This window comes from Strigops habroptila, chromosome 8 (genome assembly GCF_004027225.2).
Source record: "Strigops habroptila isolate Jane chromosome 8, bStrHab1.2.pri, whole genome shotgun sequence".
Lineage (NCBI taxonomy): Eukaryota > Metazoa > Chordata > Aves > Psittaciformes > Psittacidae > Strigops > Strigops habroptila.
In genome coordinates, this window is record NC_044284.2 from 9,603,371 (window position 1) to 9,626,088 (window position 22,718).

Genomic DNA, 22,718 nt, shown 5'->3' on the forward strand with positions numbered 1-22,718 from the left:
ATCTTCTGTATCTCTGCTGCTGCTTGCTTTGATGTTTTCTGTAGTGATACTTAGTGTGGAGCCTAACACTCAAGCCTGGCATGTGTGTGAGCAAATGCAGTAACTTTCTCCTTATTACTTCTCTAGGTAACTAACATTTTAAAGATCAATTTTACCATTTTCATTTTGCAACAGTATATAACATTACTATAGCTTCTGTTCCTGTCACATAAACTATTCACTCTACACTTAACTATCAAATACAAAGGTCTTTTCCACATAGAAAATATTCGCAACCATTATAAGTTACTTTCCTTTTACTTTGCAGCAGTACTATGGAACTCTATAAGCACCTTCACGTTTTAAATTCAAATGTCTAAAGTTTCTTGTCAGCAACTTATGAACACATCAATCTGTACAGATGGAAGAGAAAGCTCATCACAAACCAATCCATGGACTGCTCACCCAAAGATCTCTAAATCTTTTAGTTTCAAGGTTACAGGCGTCGTTTCATGACAGTCAATTTCTACATTTCATGAGAAAATTAATTTCTCCCACATTTTTGTAAATGCACTTTCACTTATTCCAGTTACCATATATATTGCCTGCAATAAAGTGAATGCACAAGTGGAGCAGAGCAACAACTGTTCCCCTCTCATCATGGCACTGCACCACCATGACCAGAAAGACGTGGTCCCACCACACCACCTGATGAGAGGTCTACAAGCACATGGAGGTAACTAACAAATACCCTGCCGAGTTTCTGAGAGTATCTCCTCACCTAGCTGTCGGTTTCCAGACAGTGGAGCTACGATCAGGATGAGCAGCAATAGAACCACCATGCTTAAAACATCTCTTCTTTTGCTCCCTGCAGATATATAGCAAGTAAAATGAAACTACATGATGTCTTCTACTCTGTGCCAATTAAGCCAATGCAAAGAAATGTTACAAAACTAATCTACAACAATCACATTTACCATTTCACTCCTCTCTAAGGAACAGCTCTAAACTTCTGATGCAACTCAGGATAAAGTCATTTTATCACAGCACAGATTTTTATTAGCTGGTTCCCACCAGATGGGCATTGCAGTCCTCTCACACAATGAAATCAGTAACAGAATCTTTACTGGAAGCCCAGAAACGTGTTTACTTAATATACAAGAAAAACTTATTTACAACAATCAACAGTAAACTATGTACAAAAAAAATACAAGAGACATTTCCATGGTAATCACTGTATAAATTAACACAATAAATAGGAGGGAAGCAGGTCCCATTCTTAAGGCACAAAACCTTCTTCCCAAGACTGTACAGGGATTCACTTGCTTCCCTATGCTTTTGACAGGATCACAGGAATGGCGGGGAGACCCCTGAGGAACAATGGTTGGTAGATGATGATATAGACATGCAGTCACTGCTGACAGTTGTAGAAAAACATCGTTTTTCATCCTTTCCTTTTTCTTTTTACAGTACACACATCTTAAGATACAAAATATTTTGTGTAAACAGTCTTTTTTTTTTTTTTTTTAAATCACATAGATAGTATGCACAGTTTTAAATAATACTAAAACAACGAACAAAGCTTTCCATATGATTTGGGTGCAGAAACATTCCCGGGACTGGCACTGAAGGCCTCAGCAGAGCTGGAAGCTCCTGGGTGCTTGTGTGGCCCAGCCAGGCCAGCACCTCCGGGCCAAGCTCCCCTCTGCTGCCAAGAGCTGGCTCCTGCTGCAGTGGGGAAGTGTGCTCTTTCCACTAAGATCCCACAAGCAAAAGCAGAGGCTGCATTACTGCCAACAGCCCTCCCAAAGATAGCCCAGAGCAGGACACTGCCGAGAGCTGCTTCACGGGCCAAACCTCCCTCGAGTCTCCATTGCATGCAATCCCATTTAACTGAAACATCACAACACAGGGTACATTATTGCCCAGAATGTGCCATTAAAGTTAAATATCCAGGGCAGTGCCAGAATGTGAGATAACACACTAAAACCTCTCTCCTAGCAAAAGAAACTGTATGCCCAGCTCACTGCAGACACTGCCCCAGCATCACTGCCACTGGTAAGGGATAATAAACAAAAGGTGCCGCACGGCTTTCACATGAGGAGCATTTTTCAAGCGACTAAACATATGCGTGATATGTTCACTTCTAGCTTCTCTCAAGCTGGTGTTTTACCTGAGACTGCAGGAGAGTCTCTTTTTTGGCAAAGCAGCAGATTTTTTTACTGTCCAATTGTCTTTCCTGAGTTTCCCTCCCATAAAAAGTTACTAGATGCCATAAGAGGAACTCGGAATAATGTAACCGGAAGTTCAGCCTAGTTCCCTACTTTGCAGATAGCTGTCACTGATATTTGAGACAAACTGTCCTCATCTAACCACAAAAACTCTGCAACACGAACCTGCATTACTCCGAGACGCACAGAGCTACAATCCTTTTGTTAGATATAAGCCTTAATAAATATGCAAAGGCACTCAGGTTAAATGCAAACCCATTTTTCTAGCTCTTAAAAGAAGGCAGAACTCCCTCCTCACCTCTGGTAAGTAATAGACAGGAATACACTGGCTATGAACCCTTTGATAAAACGTGTGTGTACATAAGATCTGAACCCATAAACACAACAGATCATAAAAAGTAAAAGAAATGAAGAGTGGCCTATGCAGGCATCATCACTCATAGCAGATAGCTAATGGCCACGAGGCCGCAACAGATATGACATGAATTAAGGAACATGCCTGAATATAAAAACTCTTTGGATTCCCCTATTACTCTGAGCAGAGAGGAGCTGTTTGTATGGAGGCAAGAATTTAATCCCCCAGGAATTATGCGAGGCAAGCGCATATTGCTTATGCACCTTTAACCATGAGGTTGCCTGGAGAAAGTTCACAGCAAGAACAGCTCCTTCACCATGTCCAGGAACACACAGAGATCTCACCTCTTCTCCAGAGCTATCACCTGCCTTGTGCTCCCTGCTGCGCTCTCCTGGGCAGGCACACGAATGTCCTAACCATGCAGGCTCCTGGGGCCAGGAACTGGGCTGCACCTTACTGTCACCAGCTCTCCTTAGCAAAGGTTCCTCCTCATTCTCATGCAGACTCTGCTCTGTGCCTTAACAAGCAAGTGGGAAAGTACACCATGTCTACAATTCTTACTTATCTGATACCTCAGGAATTCAGTGCAGTGGCGGGGGAGGGAGCTGTACTGATAAAGAAGAATATGGCTATTAAGGCAATTGCCAATGTATAGATAGGAGAAACAAATTCAGGGCAAAGCTGAACACATTTCTTGCTCACTCCCCACGGTATTCATAGCAGAAATTTTGCTGGCTGGATCAAGCACGTTTAGTCTTCTGTTAACTTCTCATGAGCAAACCCTGACACCCACTAGGCTGAGAGGAGACACGGATGAATGAGAACTAGTTAAAACCAAAACGAGACAGAATAACCCATGGAGAAATCTTAAAGAATGCAACGAAGTTTGCCCAGCATGAAATCAGCCCATAACCTTTTAAAGGTGACAAGTCTTTACACGAAATAACTTGACTGACTGTTGTTAGACCAGAGGGCTGATGTAAATTTGATAAAATCCTTAAAAATAACAAAGAACAACGATGTCCTCAGGAAATTACCTTTTATGCCACTGGGTATGTGGCCATTTTTCTGTCTGCAGCCTTAGCCAGACAGGTCCCACTGTGTAATAATAAAAAAAATAAATACATACAAAATGACAAAGTAATTAAAAATTTCTGCTGTCTCTCCAGCTTTAGAGCACTGAATGTCCCCAAATTCCCTTCGCAGTGATAAACATGGCAATAGAACTATGCATGCTGGTCTTCAGGCTTTAACAGTCACCCAACTGGGGTCAAGCAATCCAGTGGATGTTTGAAGAGTGTCTACAAACTCTGATTCAGAGGCACTAATTTTTCCATGCTCCGTTGCTGGTGGTACCAAAGGCAATTTACCAACATACTCCAGTTTCCATTACGATGCTCATCTGCTCAGTAACAATCCCCCTCTCAGCGCCCTTACAGGAGCTCTGATGTCTGACAGCACAGGATCTCTCTCTCAGGGGTACAACCCAGGAGGACTGAGCCACCCTCATCTTTTGGTATCCACCTTGGAGTGAAGGAGCAAGGCAGCAAGAGAGAGAAGCAAGGTGAGAAAGCCACTAAAATGAAGACAGGTGAAAAGATGCAGGTACTACAGAGAAATCATGTCTTCTGTGACAGAAATAGTTTTCTGCACTACAAGCTGAAGTAACGAAACAGCTCTGTTGTTTGTGGCCATGAAGGTGGCACTAAATGGGCAGGAAGACGCTCCTGGACATTGCCAGTCATGCTGCTCCCTCCACTAAGACAGAGCAAATTGTTCCGTATCTCACTCCATTACACTACGCTTCTCCACAGCCCAAGCAGCTAGTTAGCATTCCCTCTCCCTTTCATGTGGTCTCCTGAAGATGAATTCAGAAGGTGGAATGTCACAGCTGATCTCCTGTAATCTTCTGGCTCTCCGGATTTTTGTCTTTTCTTACTGCCAGGAACTTTGGAACAATTGTTTGTGATGCCTGAAAACCTAAAGGTTGTACCATTGCCTGGCTGGAAGAGAAGAGCCAGGCCCAGCAGAAGACCCCCCAAGCTGGTGCAAACTGCTGTTTGAACCACATGCATTGTTTGTTGCAAGGCATAAGTGAGTGAGAATCACTGGGTATTCATGGGCAAGAGGTCTGTACTGGCTTTGAATTTCTGATGCAAATCACATGCAACTACAGGTGCGTTAAAAAGGGAATAGTAAGACACAAGGACAAGCTTTGTCCCACTTAAATGCTCTAAGATACAGGTGCGACACAGATGAGGGGAAAAGTTTTGGGTCTGAAAGACTGTCAGATGCTCCCTAACTAAGACTGGCCAATATATCTTTTGCCCTGAATAATTCTACTGTGATGAAGTTATCCAGTAAAGGTAGCTGTGTTGCAATTCTCAGGAGTCCTGCACTGTCAATGGAACCAGAACTTCCCACATTGGAGGACATGGTTCTTCAAACAGCAAGTTAATTCTCTTCCGGGAGGCTCTGCCTGACTGCAGATAATGTGCCTCTTGACTGGATACAGCCGTACCCCACAGGAAAAAAGGTAGCACCATGCTTGGTTGATATGAGCCCTGAACAGCTACAATTTGGCTGTTCAGTAGAGACAGTTGTGAGCACATCTGCTCTGTGAGGTGACTGCTGTGCAGTTAGGGGGAATGGTAGACACAGGCTGTGAAAACAGAGGTTAAACCTCGCTGGCAGGAACACTGCGGCTCAGCTCCTTGATCCCGTGCAGTATCCTCTTCATGTGACCTACTTTGGTCACACCCAGGTCCTGGAAGAAAAGAGAAAACCTTACCTTAGGAGAAAGGCAACGGGGGGAAGTTGCAGGTGGCCAAGCAATGGTTACAAACTAGTCAAGCAGTTATAAAGAGAGGAGGAAACCAACCAGAAAGATTACAAACCTGATGGTTATAAATGGAACCTCAAACCATGTGTCAAAAACTATCAGAGCATGACAGGGTAACGAACACAGAACAGGCACAGAGCAACAGAGAAACAACTGCAGACCATTAGCCAGAAATGCAAATTGCTTTGACTGTTAAGGCCAAAGCAAGAGAACAGGAAGAGCATACAGATCTCAATGGCCTAAGCTAGAAGCCAAAACATGCAGGAAGAACCAACTAGTCACATGTTTGAACACTTGGGCACCATGCAGCAAAACACAAGCTGTACCTGGCTGGCATGCAGAGGAATCAACTACAGAGATTACAGCAAACCTCAGAAGGGGAAGATGGTCAAAATCACAAATGAAGATCCAAGGGGCATTCAGCAAATAACATGCACTACTTCCCAACAAAGTATTTTTCTGCAATATGCAAGTCACCAGACTGGTGACGTAAGTCTCCTGCACATGCAAACAACCACCACTTTCAATTTTTCTCTGTAGAGAAAGCATCTCCTGGTGAAGAGATGAAAACTTGTGCAATGTGGTTACTAAGCACTATTTAAAAAGATTCTCTCCATCTAGCAGCCTCATCGAAAGCCATGACCATTTTTTTCTCTTGTCACAACGAAGTGTGACGACCTATTTGTCCAGTCACTACAACATAAGAACCAGACTTTCCCAAGCACAACACGTTCTGCAAAGATGGTGCGGTAGCTGAGAAGCTGAAATCTTCCATTCCATCATTAATCAGACTCCCAGGAACACTACCTACAGTCTGTGTGCCGGACTGTATTACACCTCCAGGAAGGCGGGATAGGATTTGACAGCTTGTCCCTCAAGTAGCTATTCTACCTCCCTGCTATTAAAAATCAGGTGACCTGAAATGGTGAGAAAATAACACGAGGCCTCAATGAACCCATTCATCTTGCCAAGGCATGTGGAATGAACAGCGGGCAGACCACTTCCAAGCACATTCAGCACAGAAGGTCATGCAGATGCAGCTGGCTATTTCTCATGAGCCAATCATGAAAGTACCTTGAGGTCCCTCCGTTCGAGGTGCAGGAGCTCAGAGCCCCGGACGTCATGCCGGATGAAGATATCCTTATACTCACAAAGACTGAGATGCTCAAGCCAGGCCGCAACCTCCTCCGTTCCCCAGAGGTGAACTGTTAGAGATGGAAAAGCAGGAGTGCATTGAGTACCCAGAATCCCAGAAGACAGTGAGAGATGAGGACACCATCAGCACTCAGTGCCAGAAAAGGAGGGCAAGCAGTACCACAGCCTCAAACCAAGGGGAGGGCAAGGACTGGTAGCATGACCTACGATCTCAAACAAAGGAGGTAGGGCAGAGAAAGGTAAGAGCTGTTCTCTTAAGCAGAGGCTCGCTGCAGTAAAGCCAGGAGAAACGTTGCATGTTTGTTTTAATGGGATTGGATATGTTTTTTAAAGTTTACCATGTTTAAGAAAAGTAAGTTCATTGATATTCCTTTGCTTACAAAACAACAGATTCATGAAATATATAATGAAGAATCCAGCACAGATTAGCTTGTTATTACGTACAAGCACTTGTGCTCAGAAAATGTAATGGCAACCTCTCTCCCCATGGTTTGAGGCAGAGAGGAAGAGTTTAGACTTCCATCTTCTTGCACAGCCTCTAAATAAGAGAATAATAAATGTCCCAAGTTCTGGGAGACAATGAATGAACACCGGCCTGTCAGACAGGAGACTGTTCCCAGAACTCCATGGCAGAGGTCAGGACCCAGGAACCCACAGAACAGGTAGTACTTCTGAAGTTTAGAAGGAAGTCTTCATAAGGAGAGTATAAACCAAAAATCAACTAACCCAATTGGAGAGAAAGTTTCTTTGTTGATTCATGGCCAGTTTTTATCTACTGACCAGTAGGATTAAAGGTCAGGGTGCACCTGTGGTGATGCTGATCCCCAGCCAATTAGACATGAAACCTGATTAAAGCCTGAGGGTGAATCAGTGAGAAAAACATCATTAACCATATCACAGAGAATTCACAGAATTAGCAGTGCAAAGACTGGAGTTATGCGGACTTGAGCCCCACAGTCATTTTGATATCTAAAATGCCAAAACTCTCAAATTCACTTCACTAAGCACTCCCTAAAATATCCCTGAAAACGTCTGGATGTAGGCAGAATTCTTCAGAGGGTACCGCCTGTTTCTGCTCAGGAATATTTGTGTGGTACTGCAGGATTTAGACGGAACAGAGCAAGAAGCTGCTTTGCCACATGAAAAAGACAGACTAGACCTCCAAGAAAAGGCAGATGAACGTAAAACAGGAGAACTTGAGAGGAAACAGACAGAGAACAGCTAGTGGTGTGACCACACTGATGTGACAGAGACACAGTGAAGGAGCAGACGTGGTACCCGGCAATCCCATGCTACTATGAGTCTCCTTATTTTTGTTGTTCTTCTCCTTTTTAAACTTGGGCACCAGCCGGAATTTGCCACTGCGGCTGCGTTTAGAATAATCCAGCATCTGGTTCTGTAAGATCAAAAAGGGAAAATCAGGCAGTCATACATTGATTGGAATGGACCAAGACAAACAAGTATTGTCAAGCTCAGCTCCCTGACCTGGTAAGAGAGAAAAAAATTCTAAACGCATTCTGATCAAGACAGGAAAGGAAACAGGGAAAGTTGAGCCGATGTCAGGCAAGGGACCTTAGCAGGAAATTACTTTCTTTAGCCCTAGGGAGTCAAGTTTCCTCTTTAATGATTTTTTCTCGCATCAGTTGTATTATTCACAGGAAGTCAAACACTCAAAGCCAACTAGTGAAAAAGAGAACAGCTAGGGAAATATAGCCTTGGTCCTTCTCACCTCTTCATCACAGGGCTCCATAAGCTGCCACAGCCAAGGGATGTCTGCCAGTTTCCTCAGCTGGAGGTCCATGTCCGCCAGGGCTGCTTGGAGCTGCTCCTTCTGTGGAGGATCTAATTGCTGGATCAGAAATGGAAGCAAAGCAAAGTTAAAAGCCATATGGTGCAACACACAGTCACGCCCTTGGCCTTGAAATGCCTAGCTAACAAACCAATTCCTCCTTTTAAGACGAAAGGCACAGCAGGCACTCTGCCCAGACAGTACCAACTTAACAATTTTCATCTTTTCTGAGCTCCAAACTCCACATAAGTCAGTTTGACTGCTCATCATGCCTATGTAGCAACACCATCCTAATTCCTGGATGGCACCATTTAAACTGACTTGTTACAAACACGACCGAGACCAGGCAAAATGTTGCTTGCCAAGGCAACAGTAGGAGAGGAGAGAAAGTGAGAGGCTGCTTTACTTCTGCTTTGTGCTTCTTACCAGCGCCATCTTGCCTGCCAGCAGCAGCTCTGTCTCATTATGCAGGGCTTTGACATTATTCACCATCTCTACAACAAGGCTGCAGTTCAGACCCTGCAGGGAAGCAATTCATGTGCAAATTAAGCCTGGAAATGCAGAGGTCTGAGCAGTCAAAAGGAAGAAGTTCTAGACAAGCAAGGCCTACTTTTGGTCAACCAGAAAGAAAAACCAAGAGCTATGGAACAAGGACAAAATGGGAGATGCCAAGTGAGTGAAGTACCTCTGTAGACTTGGATTTAGCGTAGACTTTGTCCATAGACTTGGAGCTGGCATTGACAGCATGGGCAAGCTCCTGTTCCATGTCCTGATAGGATTGGGCTATTTCCCGAATGCTAAAGAGAGAATTACAGGTTTCATCAGCATATGCTCAAAGCAGAAGTTCTTTTCTGACTGGGTATCTCCTTTGAACACCCATCTGAATGACAACAGCAGGGATAAAGCACGGGAGAGGCACAGCCTCTGGCAAAGCAGGGCAATTCTCCCTGCTGTAGTGAGCATGCATAGGCAAAGCAAGGCAGATTTCACATTAGCAACTCCAGGTGAGTATTCGATTCTTCACACAAGTTGGGATCAGTTTGAAATAGAACCTAGACACTTTAGTATGGCCATAGTGATGTGAAAAGCAGCAGCACACATGGCAGTTTAACTAACACTTCTCTGATGTGTCCCTGAGGATCTTCTCTCAGAAGCTCAGATCAAGGAACTGAATGCCCAACTAAAGGATAAGGAGATTAGCACACAGTGACTTCCTCCACAAACCTCTGCTGAGCATCAGGGGTTAAAAGAACTCAACTTGTCATCTGAGCTCCTAGAGAGGTCTTTGTTTCATTCCTGATTAAAATCATTGATATGCAAAGATAATGGGTTCTTTCACAATTAAAGGATTCATGCTTGCTGATGCAAGTAACATTTATTTTGTTCAGAATGACCTAAGGACATTTATTCAGTTTCCATCCTCATGCAGCTGGGGCAGTGCATAATGAAGGATGCTACACCCAGTGACATGAACCACCACTACAGAAGATAAGAGTGAACAGAAATATCTCCAGGAGCAGAGAGTAGGAAAGAACTTCAGGCACCAAAGGGGGGCTCTGTCCACCAAAAGCAAACTGAGTCCCACCTGTGGATCAGAGCACCTGCAGCTTGACCAAACTGGTTGATCTGGGTGGATTCTTCTTCGGACATGATCTCTGGTTGCAGAGAGAAAGAGGAGGGTCGGGACAACTCACACTTCTGTTTATCCTCCCAGGACTTCAGGGTGCTCTCAAATGCCTAAAACCACAGCAAGCAAACTATAAGATACCTTGTAAAGCTCCCATAAAAAACAATAGCTGTGCCTATGCGTGTAAAACATGTAGATCTGGTACAGACATTTCTCATTGCAGGACTCAGTTGTTCAGCTGCTTATAACTTTGCTAACTAGCTGCCTGGGCTGAAGTTTTCCATGCCACATGCTTGCCTTGGCTTAATCTTTGCTTAAGCCCAGTTTTAGTCAAAATTCCAGGCCAATTTTGAGGGCCAGACCAGCAAAACCCACCAATTCCCCACTGGTGGCAGCTTTTTCTTTGAGCAGCTGTATCACCTCTACACTTCAGTATTATTGTGACATCTCAGAGCTGGAAATTAAGTATGTTCAAGGCTCCTCTTTATCTGGAAGTAAACTGCGCTTCCCTGGTGGGAGAAGCAGCTCAACTCACAACTAGGACCTGGCCCACGTGCATCCTTACTGACATTCCTGCTGGCAACAACTAGTGGTACAGGAGGAAGCAAAGGAGATCCAATGCAGAAGGATCAAAATATGGATATGGTGAGAATGAAAACTGACCCAACAAAGCCTCAGGGCAAGGAGAGACAGATCAACAAGCGCATGAAATGGCAAGAGAGAAGGTTAGATAAGAGAAGGGACTATGAGAGGGGAAGATTAAAATAGGAAGAATAATTCAGAGAAGATTATGAGAACAACAAGGCAGGGGTGCAAAGATTTAATGAAGCATTTGGGGAGTCAGAAAAGGAAACTGATTGTGATGGATAGATGGGAAAGAGGAAGAAAATGGTAGTTATGAATCGTGGGCCTGGGCAGTCAAATGAGATGAGTACATACCAGATAAGCAGCACAGGACTAAAGGCAGAGAGAGGAGATGGATGGAGCAGAAAAGCCAGTATCCATTAGAACATAACTGCCTTTGGGGATGACCCCAGGTTTTGGGGACATGCCATTCTCCTGTATCTGCAAATACCTGTGAAGCCCTGTGGTAAAGCGTTCCCTTCCCCTATTGCTCCTTACACAAGACAAAACCAGGCTCTGTCAGCATAGAGAGCAAGCTACCTGCTGATCTCAACCTTGCTGATGACTCTTCAATGGTCCAGATGAGGCCACATGAGAGAATTTGAGTTTTTCCATCTTCAGTTTACGAAACTAAATATCCCAAATCACATTTGAAAAACTCTACCAAAGGTACAGGGTCACACATGTGAGAAGAGGACCCCACTTCATCTACTGCATAGGACAGATTTGTTCTAGGAAGGAAGGAGTATGCAATGGTGATTTCGAGGATGGCAGGAAAAATAAAGAAACCCACAGTCCAGACAAAAACTGAATGTTGCTCTGCAAAACTGGAACCTCTTCCTCAGCAGCAATTCCATGCTTGCAAAACCGGGTTTGCAAGCAATGAGGAATATGGGATGGCACAATCACAGCCATGTCTTCAGATGGCTTAACACAGAGCACACTCACTATGGGACCTGTGTGTCCTCTCTACCTCTTATGCTTCACTCCACCTTTCCCATCATACCCACCTGCAGGTTGACTCTCCTTTTCTCCCTCCCACCTTTTCAGCAGGAATCCTGTTCCCCCTTGCTCTCTGTGCTACCTCCTTTGGTCACTCCCCCTCCAAGTCTCCGTGTGACATTGCAGAAGCTCTCTCCAGGAAAGACTGTGTGCACTATTCCTGTCTCATCCCCTCCCACAACATTTGCACCAAGGGGTGACAGGACAAGGGGCAATGGCTTTAAACTAAAAGAGGGAAGATTCAGGCTAGATATAAGGAAGGCATTTTTTATGATGAGGGCAGTGAAACACTGGAAGAGGTTGCCCAGAGATACAGATGCCTCAATGCTGGAAACATTCAAGGTCAGGTTGGACAGGGCTCTGAGCAAACTGATCTAGTTGAAGATTTCCCTGCTCATGGCAGGAAGGTTGGACTAGATGACATTTAAAGGTCCCTTCCAACCCAAACCATTCTGTGATTCTATGATCAATACCCACTGTCCTTTTCCAGCTCAAGGGGTCTCGGATACTGCCCTGACCTACCATAACAGTGGCTTCATATGCCCACCTTTGCTTTCTTTCCATACCATCATACTGGTAACTTCCTGCCAGGCAATGTGCCTCGGGCCTGTATCAGACTGCTTTCCTTTTTTCCTCTTCATTGTTCTCTCTTTTCATGTTAGGCAGCAGGTGAGTCCTTTGCAGAGGACTCTGATTTGTTCTGGAAGCTGGGTAAAGGGGTGTTATGCTGGAAAGTATTAAGAACTGCTATCAACCAAACTGTTTGTACACAGACAGTTACAGAGCTGTGAGGAACCGTAAAGCCTGTTGATGCCACAGCAAGGCCTTTATCCTCGCCTTTAGCTTTACACCATTCAGCAATACAGTAAACCAACTAGGACACTTCCTTATGTGCTGGTATTCATCAGATATATTTGAAAATTATGAGATGAGACAGATACATGCTGCTGAACAAGGCATGAGGCACTGCTTTACTTGGTCAAAGAGGTATAAGCCACATGTTGAACAAGAATGAGAAATTAAAGCAATAAGCAGTTTTCTCTAGACAATCCATGGTACTCAGTGAGGCAGGCATCCTGTGGAAAAAACAGCATGCAAGCGTGTTAAGAAACGCTGTCCCAAGGTACCTAGACAAGGAAGCAAAATAAGCTTGCATAAACAACCTTACTGCTGTGATTTCCCAAGTGGTAAATGCAAGTTTAACCATGTGCTTTCAAAAAAATATTATGGGATGTAGCAAAATACACTTCTTACATTCACAGAGGTAAGCTCACCAAGCTCAGTGGGAATATGTGCCATCGAAACAGTGTATGCAAAGCTGTTCTTACCCTGTCTCGGGTGAGGGTTTGTGCCCTGTTCTTATGAACAATCCAAATGTAACCTGGAGGCTGGATCCAGGCTTCTCCATCCACTTGCACAGGAACTCCCTCCTCTCCAAGGATTGCTATCTTCACTGTCCGACACTGCAAGTGATTGAATCAAAGAAGCTCTAAAATGTTGGTTTTCCAAAAGCATGAGACATTCTCTTTCTTCCCAAAACACTTCCCCAGGTACTGTATCTTTGGTGCTACTAGAGGCACATGCGCCCGGGTGGCAGGGCAGGCCTTATCCTTGTGCAGCAGGGACCATTTGCTGTGTGTTTGGATTAATCTGTACTTGAGTTGCAAGTCTAACTCGTACCAAGTGAGTGCTAACAAACAATTCCATGCCCATACTGCCCCTGAACATGCTCATTTTCAGCCCTGGTAGATGCTTTTTCCATGGACCAGAGAGAGCACAGAAGAGGGCTTTACTGACTGAAACTGGCAAAAATATCACAAAATGGATATGGGGGAGACAAGAAGAGCTCACAAAAACAATTCATACCTGTGCAATGCGATGATGCTGTAGGTTTATCACCCGTGACACTGCCATCTGCATGCTACCGAACACTGCCACCACCTCCAAAATCTTGTCATCAAAGGAGGGGGCTGTAAATGTCTAGCCAGATACAAGACAGAGAGAATTCAGTTGATATACAGCTCTGGAGACCTATACCCCCTTTTGGTGCAGGTCAGGGGATTGGCTGTCAATTGTACTATTTAATCTGTATAAAATTAACAGTTGAGGCTAGAAAGTAAAGATCTGCAGTGAGAGAAAAATCGTCACTAGGCTTCCAGTGACAGCTAAAGTATAATTCAAACACAAAGGCTGTAGGCCACAAAGCAATCATTACTCTTATGAGAGTAAGCACTTTTTCATCTCAAATAATACAATGTTTCTGACTGGATCTAACTCCATTTCCTTTCAAGGGGCTTTACCTCTCAGGCAGTCTGAGAACAAGGTTGATGTAAAGCACCTCTCCTGGAAGTCCAAATGGTCTGGTTTTTGTTTGTTTCCTGAGTCATTATAGACTGTTTACGTGTGAAGCTCCTGAAGACTGGATTTGAGTATCTTACCCATGTCACATAGAAAGTACATGCACACAGGCCCCTTGCCCTCTTCTTCCAAGCACTATTATTTCTTGTGACTTCAAAAGCAACAATAAGTACAAACATTTCCCATCCTGCCTTAGAGAATACTCACGTCATCTTCCTTGGTTCCCCCCCAGAAGTTGGTGCCTCCTGCATAGCTGGGAATGTTGAGTACAGCAATTCCCTGGAGACTGGGCAAAGGGATCGGCCTCCCATCGCACTGCACAGAAAAGAAGGCAACATTACTCTCAGCACAGCAGGACAGAGCCCCTCCTGTCGGAGCACATGCTCTAAGAATAGAAAACAGCCTGCACAGCTTAGTAATGAATTAATCCAGTTTCCTCCAGTTTATTCTTTGCCTAGCAGGGTAGAACATATCCACTCATGTCTCGTGAACCACATCTCTTTTGGCAGACATGGATTTTAGAGAGATGCTGTTGCTTCTTTTCCCCAAACAGGAATAGGGCACATCTGAGATGCTTGGCAAAGCCCCTTCGTTTATTCCTCAAGAAAGAGGATTAAAACTCCTGAAACACCTATAGTCTGCTGTGATGAGGGTCTCTTCTGCAAGCTACCTCTTTATGCTGTACATGGCCTATACAAGAATATTTCTTTTCTAGTTTTATGCACATTATAGAATAGTTAAATTAAGAGCTTTACACTGCACCTACTACCTAAAATGATGTATTCACATGAGATACCACATATAACAATCTTACCTATACTGAATACTGAGTGGGGGACAGCTAACACTTTCCAGCAGGGTGACACCTCCTTTATGGGCTGAGAATACAAGTTATCTTCCAGAACCAGAAGCCACTTTTAGCTAGCTCAGGGTGAGACACAGCAAGCACATTGTATCAGGCAGGCAAGGGTAATACCCTAACGTCAGCAAGAAGAATCACTACACCAAAGTCAAAGTGTCTGAAGGGCATCCCAGTTTTAGGAACAGAAGAGCATGCTAATTCCTCACCTCCAGCAAGACTTTCTGCTCCAGGTTTTTATACGTTCTGTGTAGCAGCTCCTTGGTCCCCAATACTCCGTACCACATCATGTTTTTAGTACGACTTCTAAGGGGTCAAATTAAAAGAGGAAAAGTTAGCACAGGCATTTACCTTTTCACTTAGAAGGAAAAAAAAAACCCACAATGAAGTGGCATCTCCTACATCCTAAAACACAAAGGTGCTTTGCTTCCAAAAGGGTCAAGCACTCAACATGGTCATCGCTTGTGCTGGGAAACTACCCCCCTTTAAATTAATGTCAGGTAGGAACTGAGGATGACCGAGTAACACACACTACCAGAAAGATACACAGATTCCCCTGGTACAGAATGTGTTAATTATATACCAGGACATCAACAGCGTTTTGCTGTACTAGCTCAAGCACAGCAAATGTACCAATCACACACAAAGCATCCCAGGTATTCAAAAGGCCCAAACCCGCAGTTTAAATCAAGTTAGAATCAAGCCAAAATCAGCCTCCATGGCATTTAGAGCTGAGATGTGCTTCCTTCATGTCTAAACAGCAAGCCCAGTAGCAAAATCTGTGAGATCATGAAGTAAATAGAACCAACGCACTAAATCCACACCAGTATAGCTACTCAAAGATCTTATACTAGCCACAAGAGCGCAATGAATCACTAATAAATCAGTAACTTATCTCCTCCCTCATGATTTCAAGCCTTGAAGGAGGATTATTCAGACAAGATTGACAATATATCTATTGAGCACACTTGTACACAACCTGCTTCAAACCCCCACATAAATATAAAGTGGTTTCAGTCGCTTCTGGCAGTGCCCAAAGGTCAGCCAAAGCCAAACCCACCTGCATTTCTCTGGGTGTTCATCACGTTTGTTGTTGAAGTCCAAAGAAATCTTTGCATCCAGACCAATTCCAAAATAATTATTCATGACACACTTCTCTGTGTAACATTCACTGCCACAGAAAAGAACAAAACTCCCATTTGTAAGTCTACATACCATTTGGTATACAGCTCACATGCCCCCTCTAGCCACCTCATAATTCTCTTGCATAAAAAGGTGAAGAACACCACTGTATGCCAACATGCTCTGATAAGCACTGCTGGGAACTGCCTAAAACCCACAAGGAATACCATAAAAGTAGCTACTGATGAGCAGAGGTCCCTGGCCTGCAGCCTCTGTCTGTAAGACTCCACAGCCACTAGATTTGCACAGGAATTCTCCTCTTGCCACAGAAACATACTCAGAAGCCAACAGTTCATTTACAAAGAGCTGTGATGCTGGTCACTGGCATTGTGTAAAAGGTGTCATGAAACATTAGCAATGCTAATTGAATTTATATAGATATATAAAAAATTGCTTTTATATATAAATATAAATAGAACCCCTATATATATATATATATTAGGTGTTACCTATAGAGAGCCTGACAAATGAGCTCAAATGTGTCAGCTACTCATCTCAGGGGCACTGAACCCCATGTATAAAAATGTAAAAGTCACTGTATCACTGCGTTTTACTGTTAAACAGTTTAGCAGAAAGAGCCTGAGCAAGTCTTCACATTGTATTTCCCACCTGCCTCCCCTGCAACTGTGTGCCCATGACCTTTCTTGGGCCTTCATGTTGTAAGGGTAGTGATTTCCCCACAGGTTCCTGTTTACTAACTAGAAGTCAGACCCATCTCTGAGTCTAGGGAGAAGGCTGATCTAGATCTCATTCTCACCTAACCCTAAAAATGCATAATGTATAGCCACATGTATATAACTGCATGTGTAACTACAGAAGCTGACCCTCACCAGCACTCAGCATATGAATTCATTCATGTAACTCTGGGCTGCTGCAGTCCATTATTTAGCTCTATAAACTAATCTGCTGCTCTGCTGAGGTCCATTTGGAAATACCCACCCTCTCCCTTCAGCCTCCTGGCCATACTCACAGGTTTTCAGGCTCAGAGTTAAAGGGATCAGCATGGATCAACAACCGGCTGATAACAGAGCTCCCAGGCAAAGAACCAGACATACCAGCACGGATATCTGTAGGAAAATTGACCACAGGGAAGAACATGATTAATAATAAGCAGAAAACAGGTAACTTCAATCTCTGAGACAAGACAACAGGGCAGAACATATTAACTCTTTGTCGTTCACTGTGGAAAGTAAATAGCAATAGTGCTTTCTTCCACTACAGAAGGCTTAGCTCTCTCAATAAGGAGAAGGGTTTCTAGGGCCACCTGCAGGGGTTTTGATTGACATGTGTCACCTAAAGCCAGCAGCACAGTTGTAACAGACACATGGAAATAGGAAACAGGAGTGTATTCACTGCATCAGCTTTTTTGTTCCAGGGTGAGACATGCAACATCCTTGCTTCAATGAGGAGAGATAGAGTAGGACTCAAGTTATTCTCCAAGTTGCTCAAGAATTACTGCCTCCTTCTTCATAAATTATGAGGTGGTGACCCACAAACAGCAGATTTGTCAGAGAGAAAGGAAATGACCTGCCTCCAGAAGAAACAATTTGAACAAGTAATCTGGGGGAAGAGGCAGAAGGACCAGTGATGGGGAGAAGCTGCTAAACAAGATGTGGGAGGTTTGAATTCTGCTGAGTCTGCGCACCTCCAGTGACTTCAGCCTTCACACGAAGGGACTGCTCTTCTCAGTCTATGGCTGCCACTCTTCAGAAACCTCTCTCAGCAGCATCGTACCAGTGTTCTCAAGGTTACTTTGAGCACAGTACCTCCTTGTAATTGGCATCTAAACTCTGCCACTGCACATCTGTATCTAGATCTCAGCTACAAACTGAAAACAACTACAGCTCCCTCCAAGTCTCCACTTTTCAGCCCTAGGGAAAGTTATCCAAAAATGGATTTCTCTCCAATCTGACCCTGCACAAAACAACATCAGGCAGGACAATTTCATGCTTTCATGTGGGGACTGCAGCCTGTGCTGCTGTCACCCGTGCTCCAGTTGGCTGCTTCAGTGGGAAGTGGTGGGTGTTGCACTTACTTGGGTAGAGAATTTTTGTGTTGAGCATTGGCAAGTTGTCTCGGTTTCCTGTCTGGGGAGGAAGAGATGCAGAGCTGCCCAGTGACAAACTTCCTTTGTTTATTAGTCTTTCACAAGGAGACTTGGACGCTGTAAAACACAACACGAACATGGCTATTGACAAACCTAACACTGTGATTCAGACCAGCACACAGCAGCATAGCCCAAGCAGCAAAGCTGGGTTAGGAATCACTCAACAGCAAAACACTCTAGCTACCATAGAACACAAAGCTGACAGAACCAGTCATTAAGAGACAGAGATGTGGCACATGTGCAGCCAGAAAACCTCACAGACAGGAGGTACCAAAATGCCACATGCAAATATTAGAAATGGAGATGAGAAAAAGCTGGTGCCAGCAGCACAACAGACAGGGTACTCAGCTCCCAGTCAATACTCAGGTAAGTTCCAAATACATTTGCAGTGATCAGGGAGCTCTAACAAATTACTCACGTAATACAGTTATTAAAGCAAACTGGCTTCTGTTCTCTTGTCATCTGCAAAGGATGGCAGAGGCTTACAGGGAATGTCATCAAGTAGATGACATGAAAAATGCTCAAGACCAATCTTGTCCAAGCACTGAAAGCCAAGAGAATCCAGATTACTGGCTAAGGTGAAAGAAAATTTCTGAATCCTAGGCTCCATATGCTAAATTCACAGACCAGCCAACAGACATGTAGTGAAAAGTGGGGAGTATGATGCCCAGGCTAGAGCCTAGAAATGTGCAAGGCCTGGCATCTGAAGAGCAATCATTCAAAAATTAGAGAAAAACAGAACTTGGAAGGTAATACACATAACACCTCCCTCACTTTTTACAACTAACAGAATCGTCATCCACAGGCAAGATCTGCATGGTGGCAGCCCCAGAGCAGTACCTTTCCGCTGGCTCCTCCCTTTGGACACTCCATAGCTGCTGCTGTGCGATGACTGCAGGGAGATCTTATCCTCATTCCTCAGCTCCTTGCCCTCTTCGGAGGCTGAGAGGCTAAGGAGGAAGCCCTCTTGCTCCTGGGTCTGGGCATTCTGCTCATCCACAGCTGTAAGAAGAGAGAAAGTCAGTGAGTGCCTCAGCCCTTCTAGCAAGGAACACCTCCCACTGATGTAAATAACAATAGGATGAGACTCTAAAGGCCTTCCTTAAAGGAAAGAACAGCAATAATGAAAAGCTTTCCTATATAATTTGTCTCAGTTAAGCTCTGCTCTGGAAAGCTTTTGGAACTGGACTGGCTTATCCTTCTGTTTTCTTTGCTGAGCTCTTAGCAGTGATGCTCTAAATAGAAGTGTCCACCTTTAATGTTACAGGTAATCAGGCTTCTCGAGATGAAAACTGTGCTACAGGTGATGGGCTTCCATCTGCATTTAGGTGTTGCCAGAAATTGTAACCAGATGGATATTAAACGATTAACGATTTTTCTGTTTGCTTAATCTGTACTGGGGCAACAGGATAAGCCACTTAAAAAGGGCAATTATATAGTCAGGAGGAAGAAAACAGCAGTTGGTAGAAAACAATACAAAGGAAAGAATCAGATTACACACTTTGGAAGAAGAAAAACAGTTTGGTGAAGCTGAACAAGTATATCTGAAATGTAACTGGAGTTTGCGCAAGAGCTGGTAAGAATTAAATGCCAGTATGTTGCCTAAAGAAATCAAACTTCCTCTGCATGCAATCAACAAGCCTTCCTCTCCAGCAACCCCTCACCGGGCTCAGCCCTGATCTGATCTACTACCTCACTGTCTCTGCAGGGGGACGAGCCCCCCTTCTTTCAGTCTCTTCCCCTCCCTTGTTCTGACTCTGGAGTTCATCAGAACTATCTACGAGGTAATCCAACCCACTAGCCCAGCAGAAATAGAAACTCTTCTTGCTGGATTAAGCAAATTGGTTGGGCTCCAAAAGAACATCAAATTGGCATAAGGTAAGCAGCAGCAAACTGGGACAGCAGTGAGGTCAAGACCTCTACTTCACCAGAAGCAGGCTGTTTGCTCTGCTTCCATCACCTCATATAACTTCATCTTCAGGACAGGTTGAATTCGATATTGCAATACTGGAAATCCAAGCAATATTGCAATGCTCTGTAACTGACTACACAGTTCTTTATAGTGCACATTTAGGTGTGCATGGACGTCACATCTGCAACTTCATTGCTTTTATCTCCAGTATAAGCTGTTAAGTACTTCCTTTGGTCTAAGTTAAACCACTGAGTTTATGACTAACATCTGGGAGACTGACGCCTTTCAAAGGAAATGAAACTCTGAGTTATGTGTGTGAGTGGGCCAGAGAGAGATAAGGGTCAAGATGTGGAGAAAAGGGTCACCTGCCTAGGAAGTTAACACTGGAACAGAACTGATTTGCCTCAAGGTGCAGTATTAAATCATTTTCCCAGTAATAATGCTAGTTTAAGAAGGTCCTGCTCTTTCTTGCAGTTGTACCACTGCACTGTTTTGCTGGGCTCTCATATAAAGAGATTTCTGAAACGATCCAAGTTAAAATACTTAAAATACTTTCTTGCTAAGTATTTTCAGATCTGTTTCAGGGCAAGGCCACACAAACAGTTGCGCTGACACAGTCGTGGTATGGGTGGGGACAGGCAGGAAATGCAAATGGACAGAATGTGGGAGGGCAGTAATTTCCTAAACCAGCCGTATGGGAGACAAGGTATCTTGAACTTCAGGCTCATTCACCAAGCAATATTTCATACAGGAGGGCTTGGCACAGATGATACTGAAATCAAACAGCCAGTCTTTCTGAATAGCTTCTCTAGCTCAGGAAACCTGTTTTTAATAAAGAACCCTACTTCCCTCTGGAATAAAGGAAATGTACACTTCTCAAAAGCCTGTAACAAGTCACAGGCAGGACTTCTAATAGGTTACCTTTTTCTGCATGCTCTATTATCTGACGAATGGCTTTTTTCAAGCTGTTGGCTCTCAACATGAGCTGTTCTCGGGGACGAAATATCTGTGGCCGTGCAGTGCATGATGAGCCCACTGACCGGTCACTAGAAGAATCACAAGCACTGCCTGATCCATCACCATCTTCGGTTTCCTCTGCAATGGTGGGAGGAGGGTTTGGCAGAGATGAAGATGCTTGAGATTCATCATTCAGTGTCTTCAGCAATGAGTCCAGCTTCTCTTTCAGGACAGAGCACTACAAGGAGAACAACAACATTTGAGTACAACTAACAGTGGACTGTGCAGCTCATTCTTTTAGTGCTTGCTGAACTGCTGCTGCCCTAGTTCTCTGAAAACAGCAGTTTTCCACTTCAGAAGTAGAAAACCAAGCAATTTTTCCAAGTTTACCTTCCTGGCCATGACCTCTGATTCCTCTGAGCTCTCTGTTGCCTTCTCATAGGCTTTCCCTACTCGAGCCACAAAATCCTTCACTGTCTCACAAAGCACCCTAGACAAGAAGGTAGTGAAAAGCAAGTCATGCAAGGATTTTCATGTGTGAGGATTTTCACAGTGCAACTTTCACTTAGAGCAGTTGTCCTCTAAGTACTCACTTGGCTGAGGAGATGACCACTGAGTGTTGGTCAGACGTCAAAATTTTGGACAAATGAGCAGCCACAGAGTCTTCATAGAAGAGAATCTTCTGCACCTGGTGACAGGCAGAAACAAGCCACTCAACATTACAACATATGCTGTGTAAGCCTGGCTCCCCAAAGAGTAGCTGTCCTACAGGTTCTTTTGCCCTGCAGAAGTTCTGTTGGCCAGGTCTCAGTCCTGAATTCAATGAAGAAACTAACTCTGAACCTAGAAATCAGCAACAGCACAGTTCTTAAAGTCTGCGATAAACTGTTGATCTAAAACTATTTTTTATGACTGCTATGCAGCTTTCCACGATTTCAACAACTTCATGTTATGACAGCAAATAAAAGTCAATTGTTTCCTCTCTGTCCTGTTCCAAAGCATCTTTTTCTCATCCCTCATTATGGCTGTTGACTCTGGTGACCCAGCCTCCATCCTTCTCCATACTACTGCACTGACTTAGAGCCCCCTGATCTTTGCAGCTCCAGCTACACCCAAGTAATGGCTCAGGCCTGCTCCATTTGAGCTCAACACTGCTTCCTCTTGTCTGTTCTGAGGCTGTTGCTCGTAGTCCACTGCCCTCTGCATCTCATGACATACCTCAGAATCCTCACTGAAATCTTCAGTGACTGTAGAAGTGGAGGCCTGGCGAGGGAGTTTGGTTTCATACACCATGATGCTCCACCTGTTGAAAAGGAGGAACCATACTTGTCACTACAAGGCAGACGATTTCCTCCTTTATCCAAAGGACATAACAGGTTAGAAAGCAGAAAAAACTGCACTTTGGCTGGGGCATGGCTGATGTAAGGAAGCCACAGAGGTGCAGTGGAACTGCAGAGGGGCTGAACTGGGGGAAGAGGGAAGGATAACACTATGAACAAGTATCTGACAGCACAAGGAACTTTTCTGTACTTCCTCCCTTTCTCACAGAAATTCTATGGGCATTACTTGAATCAACGTAATAGACGCTATGATGTAATTCTAATGAAGCATTTTTAAATGTACACACACATATATAGGCAATATCAATACTAGGGGTATATATGTCAATTACTGCATTCAGCTTTCATTTCTAGGCCAAACTCAAGATAAATTGGTTCAAATTTATCAAGGAAAAAATA

The 22,718-nt window shown here is 44.0% G+C and overlaps 1 protein-coding gene across 8 annotated transcripts in view; it reads right to left on the reverse strand.

Annotated features, from left to right (window-relative positions):
* Nucleotides 1–1,015: 1,015 nt before the first annotated feature.
* The window catches only part of DGKD (diacylglycerol kinase delta), a 73,579-nt gene continuing 51,876 nt past the window's right edge, over nucleotides 1,016–22,718 (reverse strand). For all 8 annotated transcript variants that reach the window (XM_032920148.1, XM_030495946.1, XM_030495950.2 and 5 more), the window contains 19 exons: nucleotides 22,198–22,282; nucleotides 21,573–21,667; nucleotides 21,370–21,469; nucleotides 20,944–21,217; nucleotides 18,951–19,112; nucleotides 18,039–18,167; nucleotides 16,974–17,070; nucleotides 15,882–15,992; nucleotides 15,031–15,127; nucleotides 14,170–14,277; nucleotides 13,471–13,584; nucleotides 12,933–13,067; nucleotides 9,937–10,088; nucleotides 9,037–9,148; nucleotides 8,778–8,870; nucleotides 8,292–8,411; nucleotides 7,841–7,958; nucleotides 6,482–6,612; nucleotides 1,016–5,332 (listed from right to left, as the gene is read on the reverse strand). In XM_032920148.1, coding sequence (XP_032776039.1) covers nucleotides 5,243–5,332; nucleotides 6,482–6,612; nucleotides 7,841–7,958; nucleotides 8,292–8,411; nucleotides 8,778–8,870; nucleotides 9,037–9,148; nucleotides 9,937–10,088; nucleotides 12,933–13,067; nucleotides 13,471–13,584; nucleotides 14,170–14,277; nucleotides 15,031–15,127; nucleotides 15,882–15,992; nucleotides 16,974–17,070; nucleotides 18,039–18,167; nucleotides 18,951–19,112; nucleotides 20,944–21,217; nucleotides 21,370–21,469; nucleotides 21,573–21,667; nucleotides 22,198–22,282 — 2,323 coding nt within the window. In that variant the 3' untranslated portion in view covers nucleotides 1,016–5,242. The remainder of the gene's footprint in view (nucleotides 5,333–6,481; nucleotides 6,613–7,840; nucleotides 7,959–8,291; nucleotides 8,412–8,777; nucleotides 8,871–9,036; nucleotides 9,149–9,936; nucleotides 10,089–12,932; nucleotides 13,068–13,470; nucleotides 13,585–14,169; nucleotides 14,278–15,030; nucleotides 15,128–15,881; nucleotides 15,993–16,973; nucleotides 17,071–18,038; nucleotides 18,168–18,950; nucleotides 19,113–20,943; nucleotides 21,218–21,369; nucleotides 21,470–21,572; nucleotides 21,668–22,197; nucleotides 22,283–22,718) is intronic.